The 22,948-nt window shown below is 45.4% G+C and overlaps 1 protein-coding gene across 1 annotated transcript in view; it reads left to right on the top strand.

Moving 5' to 3' along the window:
• The first annotated feature begins 439 nt into the window (after positions 1–439).
• Positions 440–22,948, top strand: part of LOC134402092 (transmembrane protease serine 11C-like) — a 42,905-nt gene continuing 20,396 nt past the window's right edge. Inside the window, exons 1-3 of the mRNA XM_063131425.1 lie at positions 440–511; positions 16,062–16,183; positions 17,403–17,521. Of these exons, the coding sequence (XP_062987495.1) occupies positions 16,063–16,183; positions 17,403–17,521 (240 nt within the window). The 5' untranslated portion in view covers positions 440–511; position 16,062. The remainder of the gene's footprint in view (positions 512–16,061; positions 16,184–17,402; positions 17,522–22,948) is intronic.

The following is a 22,948-nucleotide window of genomic DNA, read 5'->3' as shown; positions in this document are numbered from 1 at the left end:
AGGATTTGGATTTCTGAATGAATATTATGAATATAATGAATATTATGATTGCTCTGTTGGCTGAGAAACAGCCATGTTGAATAGATTAATTATAAATGAAACTGCAACTTGGTTATAGCTTTTTTGTCTGGGAAATTGTGAACATTTGCTTTGCTGTTTCAGGCCTTGGTGGTCAATGCTGCCCAGTGCTACCCAGGGTCACAATTTACAAATAGGGAATGGTTTTGTGTTGTTACAACATTTGTCATGTTTTGATGCCGGTTCCTGAAATGCTTCTTCATGTATCCTCAGATCTGGCACCTCCCTGAACAGGTCCTGTCACTGCAGACGGAGATCTTCAGCTGCAGGCTGTCTGGTCCCGGATGAAGGGAGGAGCAAAACACAGAGTGACAACTCAACACATTGTGTGACAGCCTCTGTGTTATATCTCAGAAGGAATCTTGGGGTGATGCCGGGCCCAGAGGTAGTTTCTTACTGAGGACGTGTCTGCTACAGTGGCCCATGCTATCCGGTAGGTGGTTTCTACCCAGGGTCATTGTTTATAAATGGGGGATGGCCATATGGCCAAACTGGGAAATGTCTGGAGTTTTCTTAGGCTTTCTAGAAACAAAGAAGAGGGCTAGCCCTATTAGGGGGACAAGGTATAGGAAACAACAAGGGAACTGATCCTTTAATGGTTGAATCAAAGAGAGAAAGGAAAGCTGCACCTGCTGAAATCTTCTCTTCCATGCTACTGTTAAAGGAACAGAAGCCCTGCTGTCCTCCTTCAAATTTGGTTACTCTGGCCAGGTCTGAGTTGGACATTGTCTTGTGGCCATATCACAGCTGAGCATCTGTCAATTACACTGAGGATGAGATCCACCCCAGGCTATTATTAATTGTGTTGATTTCTGCCACAACAACAAATAATTGAATGGGGTATGGGGCTGGAGACAGGAGAAGCTGAGTAAAATGTAAAATAAACCCTACTTAAGATTAGACCCACAGAAATGAATGGGACTTAACTTAATCAGGACTAACTTAAGTCTACTCTAAGTAGGATTTACGTTGGATTTTACCCGGAAAAAAACAACTCAGGAAGAAAAGTGATTTGCAGACTTGTGAGATAAATCCTTTTTTCATACTTTCACGGTGCTGCATTGGCACTGCTCTGCCACCAAACAGTATTGCTGCTGTAGGTGGTGGTGAGTAATCCTCACAGGAAGAAGCAGCGCGGGCTTTCTGGTGGCTATGCGGTTGCCAGGCCCACCCCTTGCCTGGCTTCCGGTGACCAATCAGAGGCTGCCTTCTGCCTGGGAATGGCCCCTGGCACAGTGCCGGAGTGAGGACAGATGGCAGAAGTGCTGTAGTGACTTCGCTGTGACAGAAAAAGTCAGGGTAAGTCCCTGACTTTTCCAGCACACATCTTTGTGGGAAAGCCCCGTGGTGGCTGCTGCGTTATATAACTGACGCAGTGCCACCATGCAGCCATCTCGCGGCTTTTAAACTGTATAGACAGCCCCTTGATTATTGTACTTGAAACTTGTGATAGTTGTTCCTTTAATATTATTTAAATTCTTCAAGGCAGCAAATCTTTCATTTGGCAATATTTTCAGACTGTCATGACTTTTTGAACCATTTTCAAAATTGTGGACTGGTGCGTGAATGCATTCATGGGCAAATGCAAGGTGTTGCTCACAATGGGCAAAATCCACCACAATGTTTTCCTCTGCCCGTCTTATTGGAATAAATGGGTGCTCTTAGCAGACCCCTATTTACTTCCATAGGGCTTGCACAAGAGAACTTTCCAGTGGACTGTGCCCAATTAGAAATTAAATGCTGAGGCATTCATAGACTTAAGAAGATAATAATTGACTTCTTGGTTGAGACTAAAAGTTGAGACAAGTCCAGCGGTCCGTCCCCAATAGCGGATAGTCAGATGCCTTTTACAACCTTACATGTAGGATATGAAAGTGATGACTTTTCCCTTGGTGGTTTGTCCTCAGCATCTGATATGTTTTCCAGGGGTGGGACATCACTAAGGATGGGCAGGGCAGAGCCCCTCCTGCCTGTCAGCCCCAACAAATTTGCCCCATGACGGTTCGTGCACTAAATGCTTACTCAGCATAGCAGAACTGTGAGCACACAATGCATAACCCAGTCTCTGGCTCATGTGTTTGTTGTCTAACGTTGCCTGCACATGAACAGTGGCTTCCTGTGTCAGGTCATCATCTGCTTTGGGCATGCACAGGACCAGCACCAGACTATTTTGCACCTTAGGCAGGTGTGCCTCTGGGGTTGGGGCGGAGGCTTCAAAGCAGCGCGCCTGGAAGTGGCTTCCCGGCGTGTCATTCTGAAGCCGCCGCCCCCCAACCCCAGCATCTTGGCTTCGAAGCCAGGACGTTGGGGTTGGGGGGCAGGATGGGGCGGAGGCTTTGAAGCGATGTGCCCGGAAGTGGCTTCCCGTTGCGCCGTTCTGAAGCCGCCACCCCCCCAACCCCATCATCCTGGCTTCGAAGCCAGGACTCTGGGGTTGGGGTCTGGCCAGGGCGGTGGCTTTGGAACAGCCGCCCGGAAGCCATTCTAGGAGAGCGGCTTCTGGGTGCGCCGTTCGGCACCCTCCTTTGGTTGGCGCTCTAGGCTGCCGCCTGAGCTGCCTCTATGGCAGTGCCAGCCCTGGGCATGCACATTGCATGTGCGTCCAAAATCACTCAAAAAGCAATGGGCATGCAGATGGAGGCAAGACATATGCCTGTTTTCCATATATGGAGTTATTGTTTTCCATTGAGAAGTCAATGAGGAGTCAATGAGGAGGACCAGGCTGAATGGGAAAATTGGCACTGCTGCACAGCTCCTACAGCCAATCGTGATTGCCTTGCTTTACTTTAACTTGCCTCAGTTTGCCCTTTCTGTGTAATGGGTTCCTTCTCTGGCGCAACCCCTTTGCTACTGCGATCCCTTAGCTCTGGCTATAATTACCGCTCTGCCTTCCGTCCCACCAACCACAACGGGCATCCACTGGCCCTGATCTTTTCTGCATCCCTAAATTTCCGATGCATTCACTTCACAAAGAGATGTGGAGAAGGATAGGAAGAGCATGTTGCAATTTATTAAGTATCATTATTTATTTATTTAAAACATCTGTATCCCACCCTATCTCATTAAGATCTCATAAATAATAAATAAATGATACTTAAATACAAAACATGTTGGTTATTTTTTGGGTGACAAAATATGAAGACATCAGCTGGGGAAAAGAAAAGTGGAGAAAAACAGGCTTTTATAGTTCAATGCATTGTCAGGGCAACAAGTTTGGACAATAAAATTTAGCCATGTAAAGAAGAATATGATTGGGAAGTGACCATTTGCTATTCCTTAGCCAATGTTTGACTGACAAGTTACAGAAATGCAGTATAGCGAACGAAAAACTGGGATACTGGGAAGGGTTGTGGCTACTTTAAACCGCAAGGATTTGTGGAACCACCATATTTGATCCCAAAGACTAATGCCTGGAGGTGGTGTTGTGTGATGCAGTGTTGTGGCAGCTGGGTACTCTGGTTTATGTGATGGCAGCAGGAAAATGTCTCATGCTATGACCTGACATTCATGGAGCAGTCATTAGGCCTTGTCACGTGTTTGCACAGAATCCTAAAAAAAGGATTACAAAAACTATTCCTAATTCGTTGCATGTTTATGCTTAATAGTCTAGTACATTACAACATTTCACTTTGATGGAAACCTCTCTTTTAAAAAAGTATATCAGATATAAAGTTGAAGCAAGTCTCAGTCTTCAGACTTGCAAATCAAACATGTAATTTCTCTCAAGAATTCTGGCTCCAAGTAATTAATGTGTAAAACTCTTGACTAAAGTCAAAGCCAACAACTATGTAATAAATAATTAAATAAATACCACTGTGACGCATGCCAAGCAGGGTAAATAATTCAAGTTATTTAAGCTGTTTGGGCATAATGAGGAATTTGCATTACAAATTCACAAGGTGCACATTACAACGTCGTGAGCAATGGACTGCAAATTAACAAGCAAAATGCTTAGTGAATTTAAATGCAACATTCATAATTGTTATAAGAACATGAATTTCAGTTTTGTTTTGCTTTGTCACAAAATTCAAAATTATTTCTTCTGCTCAAACTGGATAACGTGAACCGCCCAGAGAGCTCCAGCTATTGGGCGGTATAGAAATGTAATAAATAAATAAATAAATAAATAAAATAAAATAAATAACGTGTAGGCCCTATTGTGCTATTTCACCCATTAATTTAGCTGTGAAGATTCTTTTCCTGGAGACATTTCTATCTTCTCTCTGAACCAAATACCTTGCAAGGTGATACGGGCAGGCCCACACCAAGGATTTACTCACAGTTGCACAACACAGAGTGCTGTGTGTCTCCAGGTAGCTTTGTAATCCCTTGGATGGGTCAGAGGGGAAGTCTATTGCCCTCATTAAAGTTCAATCAAAGCCAAGTATTCAAGTACTATATTCCAACCCAAAGTGTCATGCACTCTGGTGACGTGGACACCAGCAATTTCCTTCGCTCAAGATTCCATAGTCTTTATGGTGTGCAGTATCCTGACTTTGATTTTAGATTGGCAAGAAGGCCTCAAGGCACTTCTGCAGCAAGGGTGACCATTTTCCTCAGCAGGCCGGTTCACGCATGCCATGTTCATTACTTCGTGTCTGCAGCCTCAAATGAATGAGCCATGTCAGATCAAACACCAAAATGGCCTACAAGCCGCTCCCCATTCTCTCTCACTTAGAAGGGTATACCCATTTTAAGGTGCAGCGCATGCATGTATAACTTAAAAACAAAGTATGCTCTTTTTCTTCAGGAAGTATTTTTATTATAGTGCTAACCTAAAAGCCCTCTAGAAAGAACACTGGGCTTGACGTTAGTGAAGGAAAGGAACAAGTTTCCAAATCTGTGGGGAATCTGTTGAGAAGGGTATGCAGGATGAGTGGGCATATTATTCCTGAAGTCAGAATGTGCGTCCCGGTTTGGCTTCGGCTGGTTGGGACGCTGCGGTGGGGCGGGTGGGCGGGTGGCTCCACGTTCTGATGTCCGGCATGCCCGAATGCCAGAACGTGGAGCCATCCGTTCGCCCCCACCCCCACCCCAGCGTCCCGCTCAGCCAAAGCCAAGCCGGGACGCGGGGGGGGGGGGGGGCCCGAATGGACGGCTCCACGTTCTGACTGCCGGAAGTCAGAATGTGGAGCCGTCTGTTTCCCCCCCCCCAGCGTCCCGGCTTGGCTTTGGCTGGGCGGGGCCCCCCCCAGCATCCCGGCTTGGCTTCGGCTGGGCGGCACGCTGCGGTGGGGTGGAAGGGCAGTCGGACGGCTCCACGTTCTGATGTCCAGCACGCGCCGGAAGTCAGAACGTGGAGCTGTCCGTTCTGGCCCCCCTCAGTGTCCCGGCTTGGTTTTGTCTGGGCGCGCCATTCCGAAGCCGCCCTTCCGCCCCCCTCCCCAGCGTCCCTGGCTTGGCTTTGGCTGGGCCCTCGCCCAGCCGAAACCAAGCCGGGACGCTGGGGGGGGGCAGTTGGAGGGCTCCACGTTCTGACGTCTGGTGCGCGCTGGAAGTCAGAATGTGGAGCCATCCGCCTGCCCCCCACCAGCACCCCAGCGTCCCGGCTTGGCTTTGGCTGGGCAGGTGCCCAGCTGAAGCCAAGCCAGGGACACTGGGGTGGGGGGCGGAAAGGTGGCTTCGGAATGGCGCACCCAGAAGCTGCCCTTGCTCGGCCAGAGTGGCTCTGGGAGTGGGAGGGCGACTTCCGGGCACGGCGTTCAGCGCCCCCCCTTACCTTGGCACTCTAGGCAATGCCTGACTTGCCTCTATGGCAGTGCTGGCCCTGACCGGGCACGCTGGTGCCTCGCTCAATTTCTAAAAACAACCAAGTCTTTCACTGTGAAGCTTCACAATTCTAGGGAGGCACGGAAGTGAACCACTGCTACTCCTGTCCCGGTGCATTTTCTGCATTTATTTTAAGGTGAAAATGTACCCCTGGTCATGTCTACTGAGGATTAAGTTCATAGAGTTAAATGGGACCTCTCTCCTTCTCCCTTCACGGTTGAGTAGATGAGCAGAGAACCTCTTGAGAAGCTCAGAGAACCAGCCTCCTCTTTTGTCAGGGAGACCACCCTTAGACACACATGCTCCTAAGAAAGAATGGGATGGTCTGATAGAGCGCAAGGATAGGAAGAGTGTATTTATTTCGCATAGAGGGGGAAAAACCAGACTCTCCCCCCTCCAAAAAGAAATGAAACATGGAGGGGAAGAAGTGAAATGAGTGCAGGACATGGGCGAAGTCATGTGAGTACTGAGCTGCAGAACCGCATACAAGGCATGGCGAATGTGTGATAAATTGCTGGTGTGATGGAGCTCTGAGAGAAACTCGTTGTTGTAGTTTTAAAATCAACATTATAAGAAAAAAATCTCCCTTCTGCCAGTAATGTTACGCACCCACCCAATCCTTTTAAAAATGTACCCACGTTAAATGAAAATGGGACACCAAAATTTATCACCTGGTAATGGGACAGTGAATGGGAAAGGAGTTTTTTTAAAAAATTCAGAACTAGTTTTTTTAATTCATGTGCAAATGTATTTAATTAATCCATTAAAACAAGATTCTTGTTTTAATGGATTAAATTTAATGGATTAAATTAAATTAAATGGATTAATTAAATTGACTAAAATTCTTTTAATGAGGCAACAACCCTAGAAGCAGTTTGAATATTTGAACATGTTGTATACATGTTAGGGAATAGCGATAATCCCAAGGTGAGATAGTTGAGTCAATAGTCCCCAAAACTGCCAGGCTTCGTTGACTCCTCTGCCGCTTGCTTCAACCTCTGATTCATCCCTTGAAATGTAAACAAATCAGAAGTTGAACTTAGTTCAGGGAGGTTATTCCAGGCTTTCCAGAGAGCCCATATTTTAAGGAATTGAGTAAATCTGCAGTGGTGTTGCCTCATCTTAAATAATTGTCTCTTGGGGCTCATTTACACCAAGCAGGATATTCCACCATGAAAGCGGTATGAAAGTGGTATATAAAAGGCAGGAGCCACACTACTGTTTTATAATCGTATTGCAGTGCACTGCAGGATCTACACTACTGCTAGTGGTACTGATGTGCACTGACAACTGTTGGGGCCCATGACACTGCTACACCAAGGAGGATATATCACTATGAAAGTGGTATGAAAGCAGTAAATGGTATGTGTCCATGGGCCCCAACAGAACACCTTCTCCCTTACCAACCTGCCTTGTCACTGAGGTCATCCGAGGGTCTGCTCCTGGTGGTTCCACCTAGATCCATCCTCCGATTGGAATCCACCAGGGGAGGAGCCTTCAGCGTGGTAGCGCCCCTCCTGTGGAACTCCCTGCCTCTGGAAGTCAGGCAGGCACCAACCTTGTACTCCTTTCGGCGCCTCCTGAAAACATCTTTATTCCAAGAAGCCTTTCCTTAATATGCAGCCTTGAATCTCTGTTTTTGCTTCTTTTAAATTTTGTTTTAACTGTTTTATTCTGTTTTTATTTTCATTTTATCTTGTACACCGCTCTGAATTTTTTCAATGGGGAGCGGTATATAAATATTCTAAATAAATAAATAAACAATTATCAGTGCACTTCAGTACCTCTATAAAGCAGTGGTGTGGCTCCTGCCTTTTATATACCGCTTTCATACCACTTTCATGGTGGAATAACTTTCTTGGTGTAGATGAGCCTTTATTCAAGAACAGAATATTGATGTCAAGTAAGAACACAATAGGTATTAGACCATCATTGATTTCTAAGTGTCAGAGACCATAGCTTCCATTTTCCATATTTTGGCAAATCATATAAGATGGCTGGGAAAGTTTCCATTTTTGGAAGAAGATGCACTTCTTATTTATATTAGAAGCACAATAGGGATGAGCTGGTGTTTATTCTTCCGTTGGTTTGCTCTGCCCTAAAGGAGGGGGTGCCAAACCTTTTTCAGCTCTCGGGAGCCTCATTCCAATGGTGGGTGGGGAAGAAAGCAAAAGCGGCAGAGCCAAAAGATTAAGCATACCTTAGCTTAAAGCTCTTACTGTCAGCAAGTTAGCCTTGGGAGAGGCATTTTGCCCTTTTAGAATTGGGAGACCACAGAAGGCCAGATTTGGACGACAGGTGGCCATACTTGGCCCATGGGCTTGTGGTTGAACAGCCCTGTCTTAAGTCTTACTTGGGCATTCTAAATCACATTATTACAATTGCTGGGAAGAGAAGAGTGGGGCTACATTTGCTGCATGTGCTTGTTGCCTTGCTATGTTTGCTGTGTCATGCTGAATGTTTTCCATGCATTCGGAGAAGGCCTTAAGAGAGTAGCCTGCTCTTCATGTGTAGGCTGGCCCCATGACTTGGAACCATGATTGTGCAGAATTCCCAGTCATCTCATGTACAGCAGGTACCCCTCTTCAGATCTTCCTACAATTGTGGACAGTGGAGGGAGGGCAGGGTTTGCAGGGGACAAGGTGTCATGGACCAAGACTCAAAACCCTCATCCTCAGATGATGCCGATCTATTGTCCTCCAAGGATGCTCCACAGAAGATGGCTCTCCTGTGCTCAGAGGAGGTTGCCTTGCCATCTTCATACCACAAGTAGTTTTGGATGGCACAACTATTCACATCTACAGCCACTTGCAGGTCAGCCCACTTTAAGGGACAACACCTCAATCTATGTAGAAGCACAGCCAACCAGCAGAAATTTAGTCAATATCCTATTTAAGGCTCAGTCTTGATCTGCTCTTTGTTGGTGTAACATACAGAGACAACACTGTCTAGCTTCCAGCCCCAGCATCACTCAAAACTTTATGTTGTACGGATCTCTTCCTAGAATCATAGAATAGCAGAGTTGGAAGGGGCCTACAAGGCCATCGAGTCCAACCCCCTGCTCAATGCAGGAATCCACCCTAAAGCATCCCTGACAGATGGTTGTCCAGCTGCCTCTTGAATGCCTCTAGTGTGAGAGAGGCCACAACCTCCCTAGGTAACTGATTCCATTGTCATACTGCTCTAACAGTCAGGAAGTTTTTCCTGATGTCCAGCCGGAATCTGGCTTCCTTTAACTTGAGCCCGTTATTCCGTGTCCTGCACTCTGGGAGGATCGAGAAGAGATCCTGGCCCTCCTCTGTGTGACAACCTTTTGAGTATTTGAAGAGTGCTATCATGCCTCCCCTCAATCTTCTCTTCTCCAGGCTAAACATGCTCAGTTCTTTCAGTCTCTCTTCATAGGGCTGTTTCCAGACCCCTGATCATCCTGGTTGCCCTCCTATCTTGCTTCCCTGAAAAACCCTGACCTAACCTGACCTCTGCTAAAGATTAGACCCTAGCAGAACCTTGCAACTCAGATTACATCACAGAGCATTATCTCAATGTATGGCATGAAATGGTACACATGACAGCAAGGGCTGGGCTGGTGAGAATGGCCCCACTCACTCCATGTAGTGTAAGCACATGTTTTAGTACATCCAAATAGAATTCAGGATGATTTCTCAGATTAATTCTGGAATTGAAAGCATGGATATTTTACCACAACTTTCAGTTCCTTCAGCTCATTTGCATCTTTTTCTGTGCTGTATTACTGATGCACACATTCACACAGATAATGAACCTTGATTCATGTATATGTATCACTGAAGATTTCTTTTATGTAGTGTTTTTTCAATGCATAGAGGTGTAGAGGTGAAAAAGGCATAAATGAACAGAAGGATCTGAAAGAAGAAGCAAAGTGTGCTTGAGCAAAATACTGTACACAATTGGGAAGAGGGAGAATTCCAGATCCAGCCCTAACCCAAAGCTTTCTTTCCTTGGTTTCTTCTTGTTTAATTCTCTTTGTTCAAGGATAATTTGGATAACTTTACACAAGCCCATTCCTGATGTTTTCAGTTCTCCTCTCCCTTTAATTCCCATCCTCTTCCACAAACTTATGGGGCAAGTTCCCCATATAAATCAGTCGGTACCTTGGAATCAGTTTTTTTTTTTATCACAGTCTTTGATCTTTTTGAGAAGTTAACTACTTTCTTCAATTAGGTGTTCTCAAAGTAATTATTTGGGAGGTGGTAGTTCCCTTTTCAGATGACAGCTTAAGGCTGCAATCTTAGGCACACTTTCTTGGAGTAAGTCTACCACCCAGAGAGCTTCGGCTATTGGGCGGTATAGAAATGTAATAAATAAATAAATAAATAAATACATACATTGGAACTTACTTCTGAAATAAGCAGGGCCGGTGCTACCATAGAGGCCACTCAGGCGGCCGCCTAGAGCGCCAAACTAAGAGGGGCGCCGGGTGCTGCAGTACTCACACGCATTGTTGGCTGTGATCCGGGCTGGGCTGGCCAAGGATTCAGATGGGCCTGGGCGGGCGAGATGGCGCCCTGCACCCGCCCAGCTGAAGCGAAGCCAGGGATGCTGGGGGGGGGGGGCTCCACGTTTGGACTTCTGCCCAGAAGCCGCCCTCCCAAGCCAGCCTCTGCCTTACTCCCGAGGAAAGGGCACCGGGTCGCCTCGCCTCTCTCCTCAAACAGGCCGCGATGTCCAGGCAAGCGGGACTCCCTCTCCCTTCCCACAGGAAAGCAAGGGACGTGTGGACTCCGATCCTGCACGTGTGGATCAACGGGACTTGCATCCGAGAAAGCGTTGCACCGGGAAGCACCAGTGTGGCCCGATCTGCCTATGCCTCCTTACTCGGAAGCCTTATTCCCCCAAGTAAACGTGCGGAGGGGATCGGGACACCAGGCTGCATAGCGGGTTCCATTCGCACGGAAGTAAGTCCCGGTGAATTCCAAACAGCTCGGTCCCAAATCGAAGTGAGCCAGTCTCAGCTCTCCACTCGGCGCACACATTCGGACTTCTGCGCAATTGGGGGAGGGTGCAAGTAGCTTGCCTTGCCTAGGGCGCAAAATAGTCTGGCACCGGTCCTGGAAATAAGTAACTTACCTCAGCAATACTACAAACGAGAAGGATCTTGGAATTGTTGTAGATCACAAGCTGAATATGAGCATATAGCTGCAAGAAAGGCAAATGCTATTTTGGGCTGCATTAATAGAAGTATAGCTTCCAAATCATGTGAGGTACTGGTTCTTCTCTACTCGGCTCTGTTAGGCCTCATCTAGAGTATTGCATCCAGTTCTGGGCTCCACAATTCAAGAAGGACGCAGATAAGCTGGAGCGTGTTCAGAGGAGGGCAACCAGGATGATCAGGGGTCTGGAAACAAAGCCCTATGAAGAGAGACTGAAAGAACTGGGCATGTTTAGCCTGGAGAAGAGAAGATGGAGGGGAGACATGATAGCACTCTTCAAATACTTAAAGGGTTGTCACACCGAGGAGGGCCAGGATCTCTTCTTGATCCTCCCAGAGTGCAGGACATGAAATAACGGGCTCAAGTTAAAGGAAGCCAGATTCCAGTTTGACATCAGGAAAAACTTCCTGACTGTTAGAGCAGTACAACAATGGAATCAGTTACCTAGGGAGGTTGAGGGCTCTCCCACACTAGAGGCATTCAAGAGACAGCTGGACAACCCTCTGTCAGGATTCCTGCATTGAGCAGGGGTTTGGACTCGATGGCCTTGTAGGCCTCTTCCAACTCTGCTATTCTATGATTATATGATTCTATGAAATTGCTGCTGCTATTCCACTGAATTGCCACTGAATGTTGATGCTGTGTAGCAGCAGTGAGGGAAAAGGGGGCATTTCCCCTTTAAAACAAGGTGCATGTAGAATCATGCTGTCCTCACAGGGCTTCTGGTAGTGCAATTTTGCATTAAAATAAGGTGCACATTCCCTATGCAGCAGGGGTGTTGCCCCTGGTATATTCCAGGGAGCAAAAATTCTCTCTCCTTTCCATTTGAGCCCAGAGAGGATGTGAAGTGCCTGAACTGATGCTGAGTGAGTAGAAAGGAGGTGGGCTAATAAGGTGAACCTCAGTCAAGACAAGATAGAGGTGCTCTTGAGCAGTTGGTTGAGTTGATCCAGGATTAGGTATAAAAACTGTTTTGGAGGGGAGTGCGCTCCCCTTGAAGGATCAGGTTCATAGTTTAGGGGATGCTCCTGGATGATCAGGTAGCTATTGTAACCACGGGTACTTTCTTACAGCTCTGCCTCATGTGTCCAGCTGCAGACTTTCCAGAGAAAGGCAGTTCTGGCCACCGTCACACATGCCTGGTCCCAAGCAGGTTAAATTGCTACAAATCACTCTGCGTGAGGCTGCTTCTGAGGGAATTTAGCTGGTGCAAAATGTGGCAGCCAGGACTTTGTTCAATCTGTATTGGCTTCCTGTTTGTTTCCAAACACAATCCAAAGTGTTGTCTATGAAGCTTGAAATGGTTTTGGAGCAGGATATTTGAAGGACTACCTTCTCTCGCAAGAGCCTCCCCCACCCATTGGAATCCTTATTAGAGGCCTTGCTTTGCATCCTAAATCTCCCGTTCCATGAGCGTTTTATTGCACGCTCGTTACTGGGCACTCACAGAGTTTTCTCAGGTCCCTCACATGACGTCGTCTGCCTCCCGCACTCCTTCCGCCCCTTCTGGCCTTCTTTTCACAACAAAAAAAGCACCCTTGTTAAGTCCGATGTATTTTTAAACTTGGAATTGCTGCTCTCTCCTGCTGTGTGCAGGAGAAGCAGCGCCATTAGAACAGCGGACTCAATGGGCCTCGTGCTGGTTCTGTACTTCCGCTTTTGAAAGAGGAAGTAACTGAGGAATGAAAACACAGGCAGAGAAGTGACAGTAGGGAGTGTGTCTCCTGGAGCTCCTATTCTCTCCCGAGGTTCTGTTAGCCAGGAAACAGGACAGGGCCTTTTCCATTGTGGCCTCCAGGCTGTAGAGTTCCCTACTATCAGCAGCCCTCTCTATCCCCTCTTTGTTAGCATTCAGGTGGAACTTCGTTTTGTTTCACTGAACTAATTCAAACCCACTCACCCACCCCCATGCACTTTCTGTGACTTTTATTGATTTTAGTTTATTTGGGTTTTTTGTTTTGCTTGTTTTATTGCTTGTTTATTGATTTTAATTGGTCTCTTGGGAGCCCAGTTGAGGTTGAAAGGCAGGACAGAAACGTTTTAATAAGTAAATAAAATAAAAATAGGAGCAAAAGGGAGTTTGCTGAAGAGAGTTTTAATTGGTTGGGCGCTGTCTATTTCATACATTGTTGCATTTTTCAAATGTGTTTTTAGTTGTTCCTGTGGTAGGTTTTTTAATTAAAAATTTGTTAATCTAGATTTTATGTTTCCAGCCTTGCACACCATTTGTGGAAAGGCAGCTCATGAACATGCCTGAATTAGCTGATGTAGGGTGCTGGGAGTGGGAGAAGGGGAATCTCACAGAAGCTTCCAGGCAGATCAGGTTCTGGTGCCTTATCTCCTGTGCCACTAGTACGGTCTTCTCATTACAATTGTGGTAGACTAATCTCTGGCTTTAACAGTGCCATCTAGGCTATAGTACTAGCCCAAGCCTACAGTCAGCTGACCCCAAGGGCCAACCGTTGTCTATCTGGTACTGTAAAACCCTGTTCTCAGAGCTAGCTCCTGACCGAGCAACCAGCCTTTACCGTGTGGATTCCCGACTTCTGCTTCCTTTTGCTGATGGTTGCCTTGCATCCCAATTTCTGACTAACTTTGAGCACACCTCTGGCCCCTCTGATACATGTTTGCTGTTCTGGACTTTGACATCTGCCTGTTTTGGACCATGTGCCTTTTTCTGGCCCACTTTCCTATTCAGCCAGCTGCCTGGGTCCTGGAACGTGACACCTGGGAGCTGACCTGGCTGATACTTGACAGCACGCCCTGCAGGGTTACTCCTGGGAATGCCTCCACACTCAGTCATACTGGAGTGGGAGATGTAGCTGGTAGGGTTATGTTTCTCTTCCGTGCAAATTGGAATAGCATAAGCAGTGAAGAATCAGGAAATTCCTGATTAAAATCTTGCCTCTGCCATGAACTCAGTAGCTGGCCCTAGGCAAGATCTCTCTCAGATCCTGCTTGCAATACGGAGATCATCATTCTGACACACCTTACAAGGTTTTATAAGGATAACAACCCTGCCATCTGTGCATTGTGGGGGCACTTCTATATGTATAGGGAAGCCTGCTCTATAGATGTACGCTCCCCTGTGATTTAGAACTCTCTATGATCAGGGCTCAGAGTGGGAGCCTACCCCTCTGTGGATGTCCCTCCCCCACCTTCTGCAAAATATGGACAGTAGAGACAGCCCTGCTTTCCCCCTCTGATACCTTTATTTAGTAAGGCCATTTCTTCGTTTCTGGTATGCATTCCTGGCAAATGACTGTTCTTGTTTTGTCCATATTTTGCCTTTCTGTGAGATTGCCAAGTTCTACATCTAGGAAATAGAAACTAAATGCACAGTTACAAGATGGGGGATACTTGGCTCAGCAATACTACAAACGAGAAGGATCTTGGAGTTGTTGTAGATCACAAGCTGAATATGAGCCAACAGTGCGATATGGCTGCAAGAAAGGCAAATGCTATTTTGGGCTGCATTAATAGAAGTATAGCTTCCAAATCGCATGAGGTACTGGTTCCTCTCTATTCGGCCCTGGTTAGGCCTCATCTAGAGTATTGCGTCCAGTTCTGGGCTCCACAATTCAAGAAGGACGCAAACAAGCTGGAGCGTGTTCAGAGGAGGGCAACCAGGATGATCAGAGGTCTGGAAACAAAGCCCTATGAAGAGAGACTGAAAGAACTGGGCATGTTTAGCCTGGAGAAGAGAAGATTGAGGGGAGACATGAGAGCACTCTTCAAATACTTAAAAAGGTTGTCACACAGAGGAGGGCCAGGATCTCTTCTCAATCCTCCCAGAGTGCAGGACACGGAATAACGGGCTCAAGTTAAAGGAAGCCAGATTCTGGCTGGACATCAGGAAAAACTTCTTGACTGTTAGAGCAGTACGACAATGGAATCAGTTACCTAGGGAGGTTGAGGGCTCTCCCACACTCGAGGCATTCAAGAGGCAGCTGGACAACCATCTGTCAGGGATGCTTTAGGGTGGGTTCCCGCTTTGAGCAGGGGGTTGGACCCGATGGCCTTGTAGGCCCCTTCCAGCTCTATGATTCTATGATTTGGGGAGTCTTTAATGCATGAAAACAGGAGTGTGTCAGATCAATGAGGAAAGCCAGTTTATATTTTGGCCCCTTAGAATGCTGGTTTATTATTTATAATGAAGTGATGCTAATATATATCAGTTGAAGATCTGGCCCTAAGTGCTATTAATTGCCATCAAGAATGTGCATTCCCTGTCATTCATAACCTTTTATGTTGATTGCTTGATCCTAGAAAATGAGTACTATCAATTACACACAGGCTTATTAAAGTACTGGATATAGCTGTTTATAAATGTAATATTCCCTAAATAGCACATGGTTAAACAATGGAATTCGTTACCATAAGACGTTGCGATAGTCACCAATTTGGAAGGCTTTAAAGGGGGGTTAGACAAATTCTTGGAGGATAAGGCTGTCAATGGTTTCTAGTCCTGATGGTTATATGCTACCTCCAGTATCAGAAGCAGTATGTCTATATACACCAGTTGCTGGGGAACATGGGTTGGAGGGTGCTGTTGCACTCACATCCTGCTGGTGGGTTTCTCACAGGCAGCTGGTTGGCCACTGTGTGAGCATAATGCTGGACCAGATGAACCCTTGGTCTGATCCAGTATGCCTGTGATGTTCTTCACCTGCCCCTACCTCTTGTGATAGGCCATTGCCTTAGGAATAATGTCTGAATAGGGCTTTGAAACAAATGGGATCCAAGTAAAAAAGTCACTGCAATTCCATTTAAGTATTATGGATAAATAATTTATTGACCGGAAGACCCTCTTAAATGTACTCCCTGAATTATGAAATGTTGTGTACACTTAAAACTTCCAAAGAAGCCCTTGGCTTGCTTACAAAGTGAGCATGTGTTCATGCTGTCCAATTTTAATGTGATTGAAAATGCATGTCATTAATTTCTGATTATTTCACCAATTGTCCACTTAACAGATTTTTGTTGTCTTTCATAAAAAAACTTATTTTTGCCTATTCTTCTCAGAATGGCTAGGTCAGTAACAAGAACGAAATATCTGGAGCCATGGATGATTGCATTGATTGTCCTAGCAGTGTTGGTGGTCCTAGCCACGATCATCGGGTTGCTTGTATATTTTTTGATATATGGTGAGTGCATCAATTATTATCAGTCTGTTTGCCCCGAACTGTTCTCCCGTTTCAAATTCTTCAGCAGTTACAACTTTGTCATTCAGGTTTGGGATAAAAATGTAGCCTCACCTCAGGACATGCACTGTCGTAAGTTTCAAAAGGGCCCAAATTGGGGAGATACTCTTTCCTCAAGGGTCCACCCAGTCTGCTTTTATGTATGGCCACCTTCTCCAGCTGGAGATGTCCACGAAGCAGTCATTTCACCTAGGCCGGATCTACACCAAGCAAGATATGACACTTTGAAAACGTTTTGGAAACTGTATATGGAGTGTATCCTGGACCCCAACAGTTGTCTCTACTGTTATAAACTGTTTTAAAGTAGTAGCGTAGATTCTGCCCTTGTGGGTTCCAGAGTCCTATTTCCCCGTCTCCAATCTCCATATTTTTGAAACGCTCAGGGCAGGGTTATGCCACTTTGTTGTGGAGCATTGTTAGGGCTGCCAGATCTTCTGAGGCTTAGACAGTGAGATGTATGGGACAGAGCATAAAGACTGCTGGTGGTGCCAGACAGATTAAGGGCAGAGCCTAGTGAAGGCAGCACCTGATGGGTCAAGTGGCTGTGTCTGGTTCCTCAGGGCCAGAGCCTGATGGAAATGTATGTGAATGGAAAATGACAAAATGTTCAAGACTAGAATAATAATAATAATAATAATAATAATAATAATAATAATAATAATAATTATTAGACCACCCCAATTTGGCCATTCACCTTGTCATTTTAGTCCTTTCCCTGAAGACACTGAGAAGGAGGCTAACCCTGGAACTTCAGCTCAAACCTTCAGATCCTAAGCACAGCTCTTAGTACTGCTTGAGAGAAATATTTTTGATATACTTCCCCATGGAAGGGGAAGTATTTGAACCAGACTGGTGCCTACAGAATCCAGGAACTCCAACTATCTGGGGATTAGCTTCCTGGACTGTCTGGGACAGCCTTACCCCCCCCTTCTACCTCCCTCTATCTTGCCAGATAGATGCAGAAGTGCCCTACTTTGGGATTAAAATGTGCCTTACTCCTGACACTGGGTCCTCCCAAACTTAAGGTCTTCAAGAAGTACTTCTGTCAACGACTGCTTAACTGTGCTGTATTATTGCAGATAAATATTTACCATGACCAATGTGCAAAAAGAGAAGAAGAAAATGTTAACTTGTTCCCCCACCCCATCTTTTCCCTTTGCAGATCAGAGGTTGTTCTATTACAATGCTTCCTTTAGAATCAATAATGTGCAATACCACCCTAGTTTGGAAAAACAGACTTCAACAAATTATAGAGATCTAAGCACAAACATCGAGACTTTGGTAAGTGAGAATGATTTCTTTCTATTTGTGGAAGGTCTTCTAAGGCACGGGTAGGCAGAAGGAAGATTTCTAGAAGTTTGGGACTTCGGTTTTCAGAAAACCCTGCCAGCATGGCCAGTGGTCTGGAATAGTCAGAGTCCAAAATGAAATGTAATAAATAGAAATGTAATATACAAATAAAACATCTGGAGAACTATTTTCTGCCCACCCCTGTTCTAAAAAACTCTTCATGCAATGTTTTTATGTTTTTATTTATTTGTGCAGTATCTTTCTTAAAGGAAGGGATTCTTGCTTTATTTTATTTATTTATTTATTCTTTTATATAAACATTTGTATCCCACTCTATATCACTGCGATCTCAGAGTACCATACAGATAAAATCAGAACAAAGTAAAACAATAAATAATATACACAGCTTAAAACGTATTAAATTGTTAACACATTAAAACCAGTGGACTTCTTTTAAAAAGCAATAGAAACAATTAAAAACAATTAAAACTATGTGCAACGATAGAGAATTTAGCCCTTGAAGGCTATGATAAAAAGCCATGTTTAACTTGGTTCCAAAACAAAGCTAGCATCAGCACCAGCAGGCCTCCAAGGGGACAGCATTCCACAACCGGGGTGCCACCGCAGACAAAGCCCTTTCACATGCCCCACCATATACCTGCGTTGGGGCGATGCAGAGGAGGGTTCCTCTAACGCGTCTCAAATCTCAGGCAGGCATGTATAAGACCAGGGGCTCTTCCACACGTCGTCCTGAGGCCGCTTCTATGTGACCCCAGTGCGACCCCAAAACGATCGTGTAACTTGCCTTTGGAAGAGCCGAGGAAGCTTGCTGCCGCCGCCGCCACCACCACCCATAGAACTCCTCGCCAGCTGGGACGGAGAGCTCTACTGAAGAAGGCGGGGTGGAGCTCTCCACCCCGCCTTCTTCCCCTGAACTCTCTGTCCCGGTCAGCGAGGAGATCTGTGGATGGCGGCGGCGGCAAGGACGCCTCTCCCTCAGCTCTTCCAAAGGCAAGTTACACGATCGTTTTGGGGTCGCACTGGGGTCACATAGAAGCGGCCTCAGGACGACATGTGGAAGAGCCCCAGTGTTATATGGTCCTTATAGGATGTTCTGGTGAGCAATCTAGCTGCTGCATTTTGCACCAGCTGCAACTTCTGATCTTCAAGGGCAGCCCCATGTAGAGTGCAATATCTCAAACTAAAAGCGTAAGAATTGCTCCGCTGGACCAAACCAAAGGCCCGTCAAGGCCAGCATCCTTCTTTCAACCATGGTCAAGCAGATGGCTCGGGCCCCTGAGAAGTAGCGTTGCTGGGTAAGGGGGAATATAGCACCAATGGAAAGTGGAGAAAAAAGATATGAGCTCTGGTGCTGTGTACGAATGAGCAATGGACGTTTTATTATTTCACGATGTGAAAAGCTCAACATTTCGGATTCGAAAGAATCCTTCTTCAGGAGCTAAAACAAACAGATTACAAAACCATTATTTAGTATAAAGAAAAAGAATGAGGACAACACCTATACAAATACAATAAAAATTAAGATATCTATATATCTTATGCTAGCAGCCAAATTTGTTGTACAAAACTCTCTGTCCTGGCTCCTACTGAATGAATACACAATTAAAAACTTAATTTAAAACATACACTGTCATTTCCCTGCAAGACTCTTGTAATACATTGTCAAATTATTTTTTGAAAAAAAACCTTTTTTTATTATATAAAAACCATTTCAAAAAGCCTTCTTGAAGGACTCTTTCAAAAAACTTTTTGGGAAAACTTTTTTTCGAAAAACCAACCAATTAGAAATCTTAAAAGTGCTCTTCTTTATATCTATACAGCCATGTAACACATTATATCCCTTCTTGAGGCTATAACCCTGAGAAGTAGGCCAGGGAGAGTGTGCCCACTTTTTCACGTTCGAAATTTGTTACTGGAAAAATGCAGTCTTTCCCCCAGCTATTGTAAGTGCTGCCTGGAATATGTTCTAGATTTGCAGATGAATGTAAGGCTGAATGAAGCAAAATGGCCCAATCTACTGTTTTCATTAAATTATTGCAGATTATGTTGGAAGGTGGTAGTGGGGACTTTCTAGGCATCTAGTATACTGATTCATGGTAGGTCTTGCAGTTTCACTGGTTACCTTGAAACGATCAGACAAATTCCCAGAAGTTTGTACTATAGTATTTCCAACATCTACGTGTGGGTGCCGATAGCTTTCTTTGCCATGGAGTAAACTATCTTTTTTAAAAAAATCCTGGATTTGGGGGTGGGTGGAGGGGTGGGGAGGAGAACTAAAAAAAGAGCTTTCTTTGGTGCTTAAGGCTAAAGCTTTGGGATTCAAATTATGTCTACTTATGGATTTTATGTATATTATGTCTTTTTTTCCTGGCCATCCAGAAAAAAAGCCTCAGGGTACATAGAGCAGAATTCCTTTGTATAGTGTTTAATCTGCCTAAAAATTGGACAATGTATTTCACATAAAACTAATTCCAGAGTATTTAACTTCAGAACATTCCTGTACATTCCCTAATTGCCAAAAGCTCAGGATGTCAGTAATGGCATCAGAGAACATACCCTATTTCTTCAATTCTAAGACGCACTTCCCCCCCATATAAACATCTCTAAAAACGGGGTGCATCTTAGAATCGCGGGTGCGTTTATTATTTCTTCGAATCAACGCTTTTTTTTCTGTTGGTGGTACTGAAATTAGTGTGCATCTTACAATTGATGGCATCTTAGAATCGAAGAAAGATGGTAATTAACTATTTGGGGATTTGAGTGATCGTCTTTATTCTGTAACCCACTCTGTATAAAGTCCTTTAACTGTTGGGGGGGGGGAAGGTAGGTGGCAACTTATGGACCAGGTAGGATCATGTGGACCCCTGCCAAGAAAATTACTTCTGCTTCTCTTGAAATTCTCTCTAATTTCTTTCCAGCAGGAGCTTTCAAATTTACTGTGAAAATTCAGTTTAGATTGGCAACTGTACCAGAGAATGAATAATCTAAAGAACTGTCCCTTTTCAAAGCTATTAACACTAATTTGAGAATTTAGACCGCTGTGGCTATATATCACTTTTCAGAGCTGGAAGGAATACTGTAGTACCATTCCATTAGAAGAGTCTGGGAAGATTCCCTTCCATCAGCAGTACTTGCGATAATGCACAGCCAAAGCTGATCAAATGAACTGGTACATGGACCGACACCTCCCCCCCTCCCCCATTTAGCTGTTGTGTGGCTCTCACATGATTCAGAACGACTCACATTTGCCCAGGGAAGAAAAAGGGAGATGTGTACTCTGGTGCAAAGTAAGGTTTAAAATACTTAATAATGAGTTCTTCAATAAAAAATGATATGTAAATTCAAATAAGACAGATTGACGCGTACACTAGCTCAGCGTTTTGGGCCCTTAGGTCCTTCATCAGGAGCTGCAAACAAATCATACAATCTATCAGAAAACATCTCTTTAAAAATAGACATACTTTTTACATATTATCTTCAATATACAATACAAACAAAGAACAACACTCATACAAGCAAATGCCCTTCAGCGATCAGTTTTTAATCGACCCATCTTTCTCAAAGGATTCCACTGCCATGAACCCAGGGAGCCTATACTATAACTCCAATATTTTTACTGTGCTGTGTAAGCTTACGTATAACCATAACTCCCCGGCCCAGAGGTTATCTACTCGCCAAATGAAAAAAGCTTCCCTTAATAAATAGTTCTTAGCTGCCAGTTTCTCCTAGTTCTCTGCTCTCCCACAGACACAAACATAACAAAGACTGACCTGTATGGTCGTCAAAATTCGTTTAACCCAAAAATGTAGAATCTCTTTTTCTGTATTATCCTCAGGAGGACTGTTTAAACTGTAAAAGATACTAACTATGTACCTCAGGGATAAACGGCTACTACTATTGAATCAGCTAACTGCTATTCGTGCTGACTGTTATTCGTGTTTGTTGTTTATTTAAAATATGTCGTTCCTACCATTCCTGAGCAGACTTCGAGGGGCTAACAGTGCTTAATATTGATGTCAGCTGCCTTGAATTCTTGTCAGGCAAGATGGGGAATATATGTTTTAAATAAACAACAAATAATTCAAAACATTGAAGGAGAGCAGCCAGGGCCACACAAGACATTTTGCTGCCTGAAGTAAAGCACAAGATGGTGCCTCCTTCCCATTCCATATACAGAAGACTGGCAGTTATTCTTCAACATTGGTGATAGCAGGCTAGTTTAGGGAGCCCAAGCATACAGGAACAGCTGTAAGAGACAAAATCAGCTGGCAGGGTTGAGGCGGGACAGCTAACATCCCCCCCCCATGCCTTGTTCTTGCCGCTGCTGCGGCCTTGGCATCTCGCCACATCTTCTCTACCCTCCTCACCCCCATTGCTGCTGCCTTCCCTCCCTCAGAGTGGGGCTTGGTTAGAGAAAGGACCTGGGGCGGGGGGCTCTCCAGAGAACCACCCAAGCCAAAATGCCTGGCTCTGAGAGGGTCCTTTCTCAGAGCCGAGCATTGTAGGAAGGGTGTACCACATTTTCCGGGCAAGGCAAGGCAGCTGTTCAGAGAAGCTGCCTGCCCACCAGTTGGGCAGGCAGCTTCTCTGAAGAGCCACATAGGCTGGAAAACATGGTACAGGTGGTTTCCAGGGCTCCCTCTGAAAGGATTTTCAGAGTGAGCCAGAGGGCACTCTGGCCTCTGCACGGCCCCACTGGCTGGTCTCCTACTGCATGTGCAACGGTAGGAGAGTGGGGCCAGCGAGGCTCTCTGGGGCAACCTCTGCAGTGCTGCTAGGAGGACAGCAGCTCTGGAGAGCTTCATTAGCTCTGCTCCCCTGGTGAGGCAAATGCCACAGTAGGAAAGCAGCTGGTGGGGCTCTGGAGTTCCCCCCTGCTCAGCAGCACTTGTCCATTCGGCAGTACTCCTTCACTTGCCTGCCTGGCATCACTTGCGGGAGGCCCTCTTGGTGGCAGTGGGGGCGGGGAACGTGCAGTTCACCACCCCTCCCGCTCCGCTACCTGAGGTGGGGGATTCACCCTGCCTCATGGGAGGTCCAGCCCTGACAGCAAGGAAGCCCAGGAGGAACAGTTTGGAGGCTGCTGCTGCTGCTACTGACCCAGCATTTTCTGCCTGAGGCAATCGCCTCATTCTGCCTCGTGGAAGGCCCAGCCCTGACAGCAGAATTTTAAAAAGTATGAGCTAGAAGAAGGACCGGAAGGTTTTCACGTGTTAGCCTAGAACCTGAGTAACTCAATCTCTTCGTTTTTATAACGTATCATAACATACTTTTGATAGATGGCTAGCTGGGGTATCTTTTAATTTTTGGGAAATTTCAGTGACCCTTGGCTAGGGTGACCATATGAAAAGGAGAACAGGACTCCTGTATCTTTAACAGTTGCATAGAAAGGGATTT

The sequence above is a fragment of the Elgaria multicarinata genome, chromosome 1 (genome assembly GCF_023053635.1).
Source record: "Elgaria multicarinata webbii isolate HBS135686 ecotype San Diego chromosome 1, rElgMul1.1.pri, whole genome shotgun sequence".
Classification (NCBI taxonomy): Eukaryota; Metazoa; Chordata; class Lepidosauria; order Squamata; family Anguidae; genus Elgaria; species Elgaria multicarinata.
The sequence above is the reverse complement of the archived record's forward strand: the minus strand, read 5'-3'. Positions and strand labels throughout refer to the sequence as shown.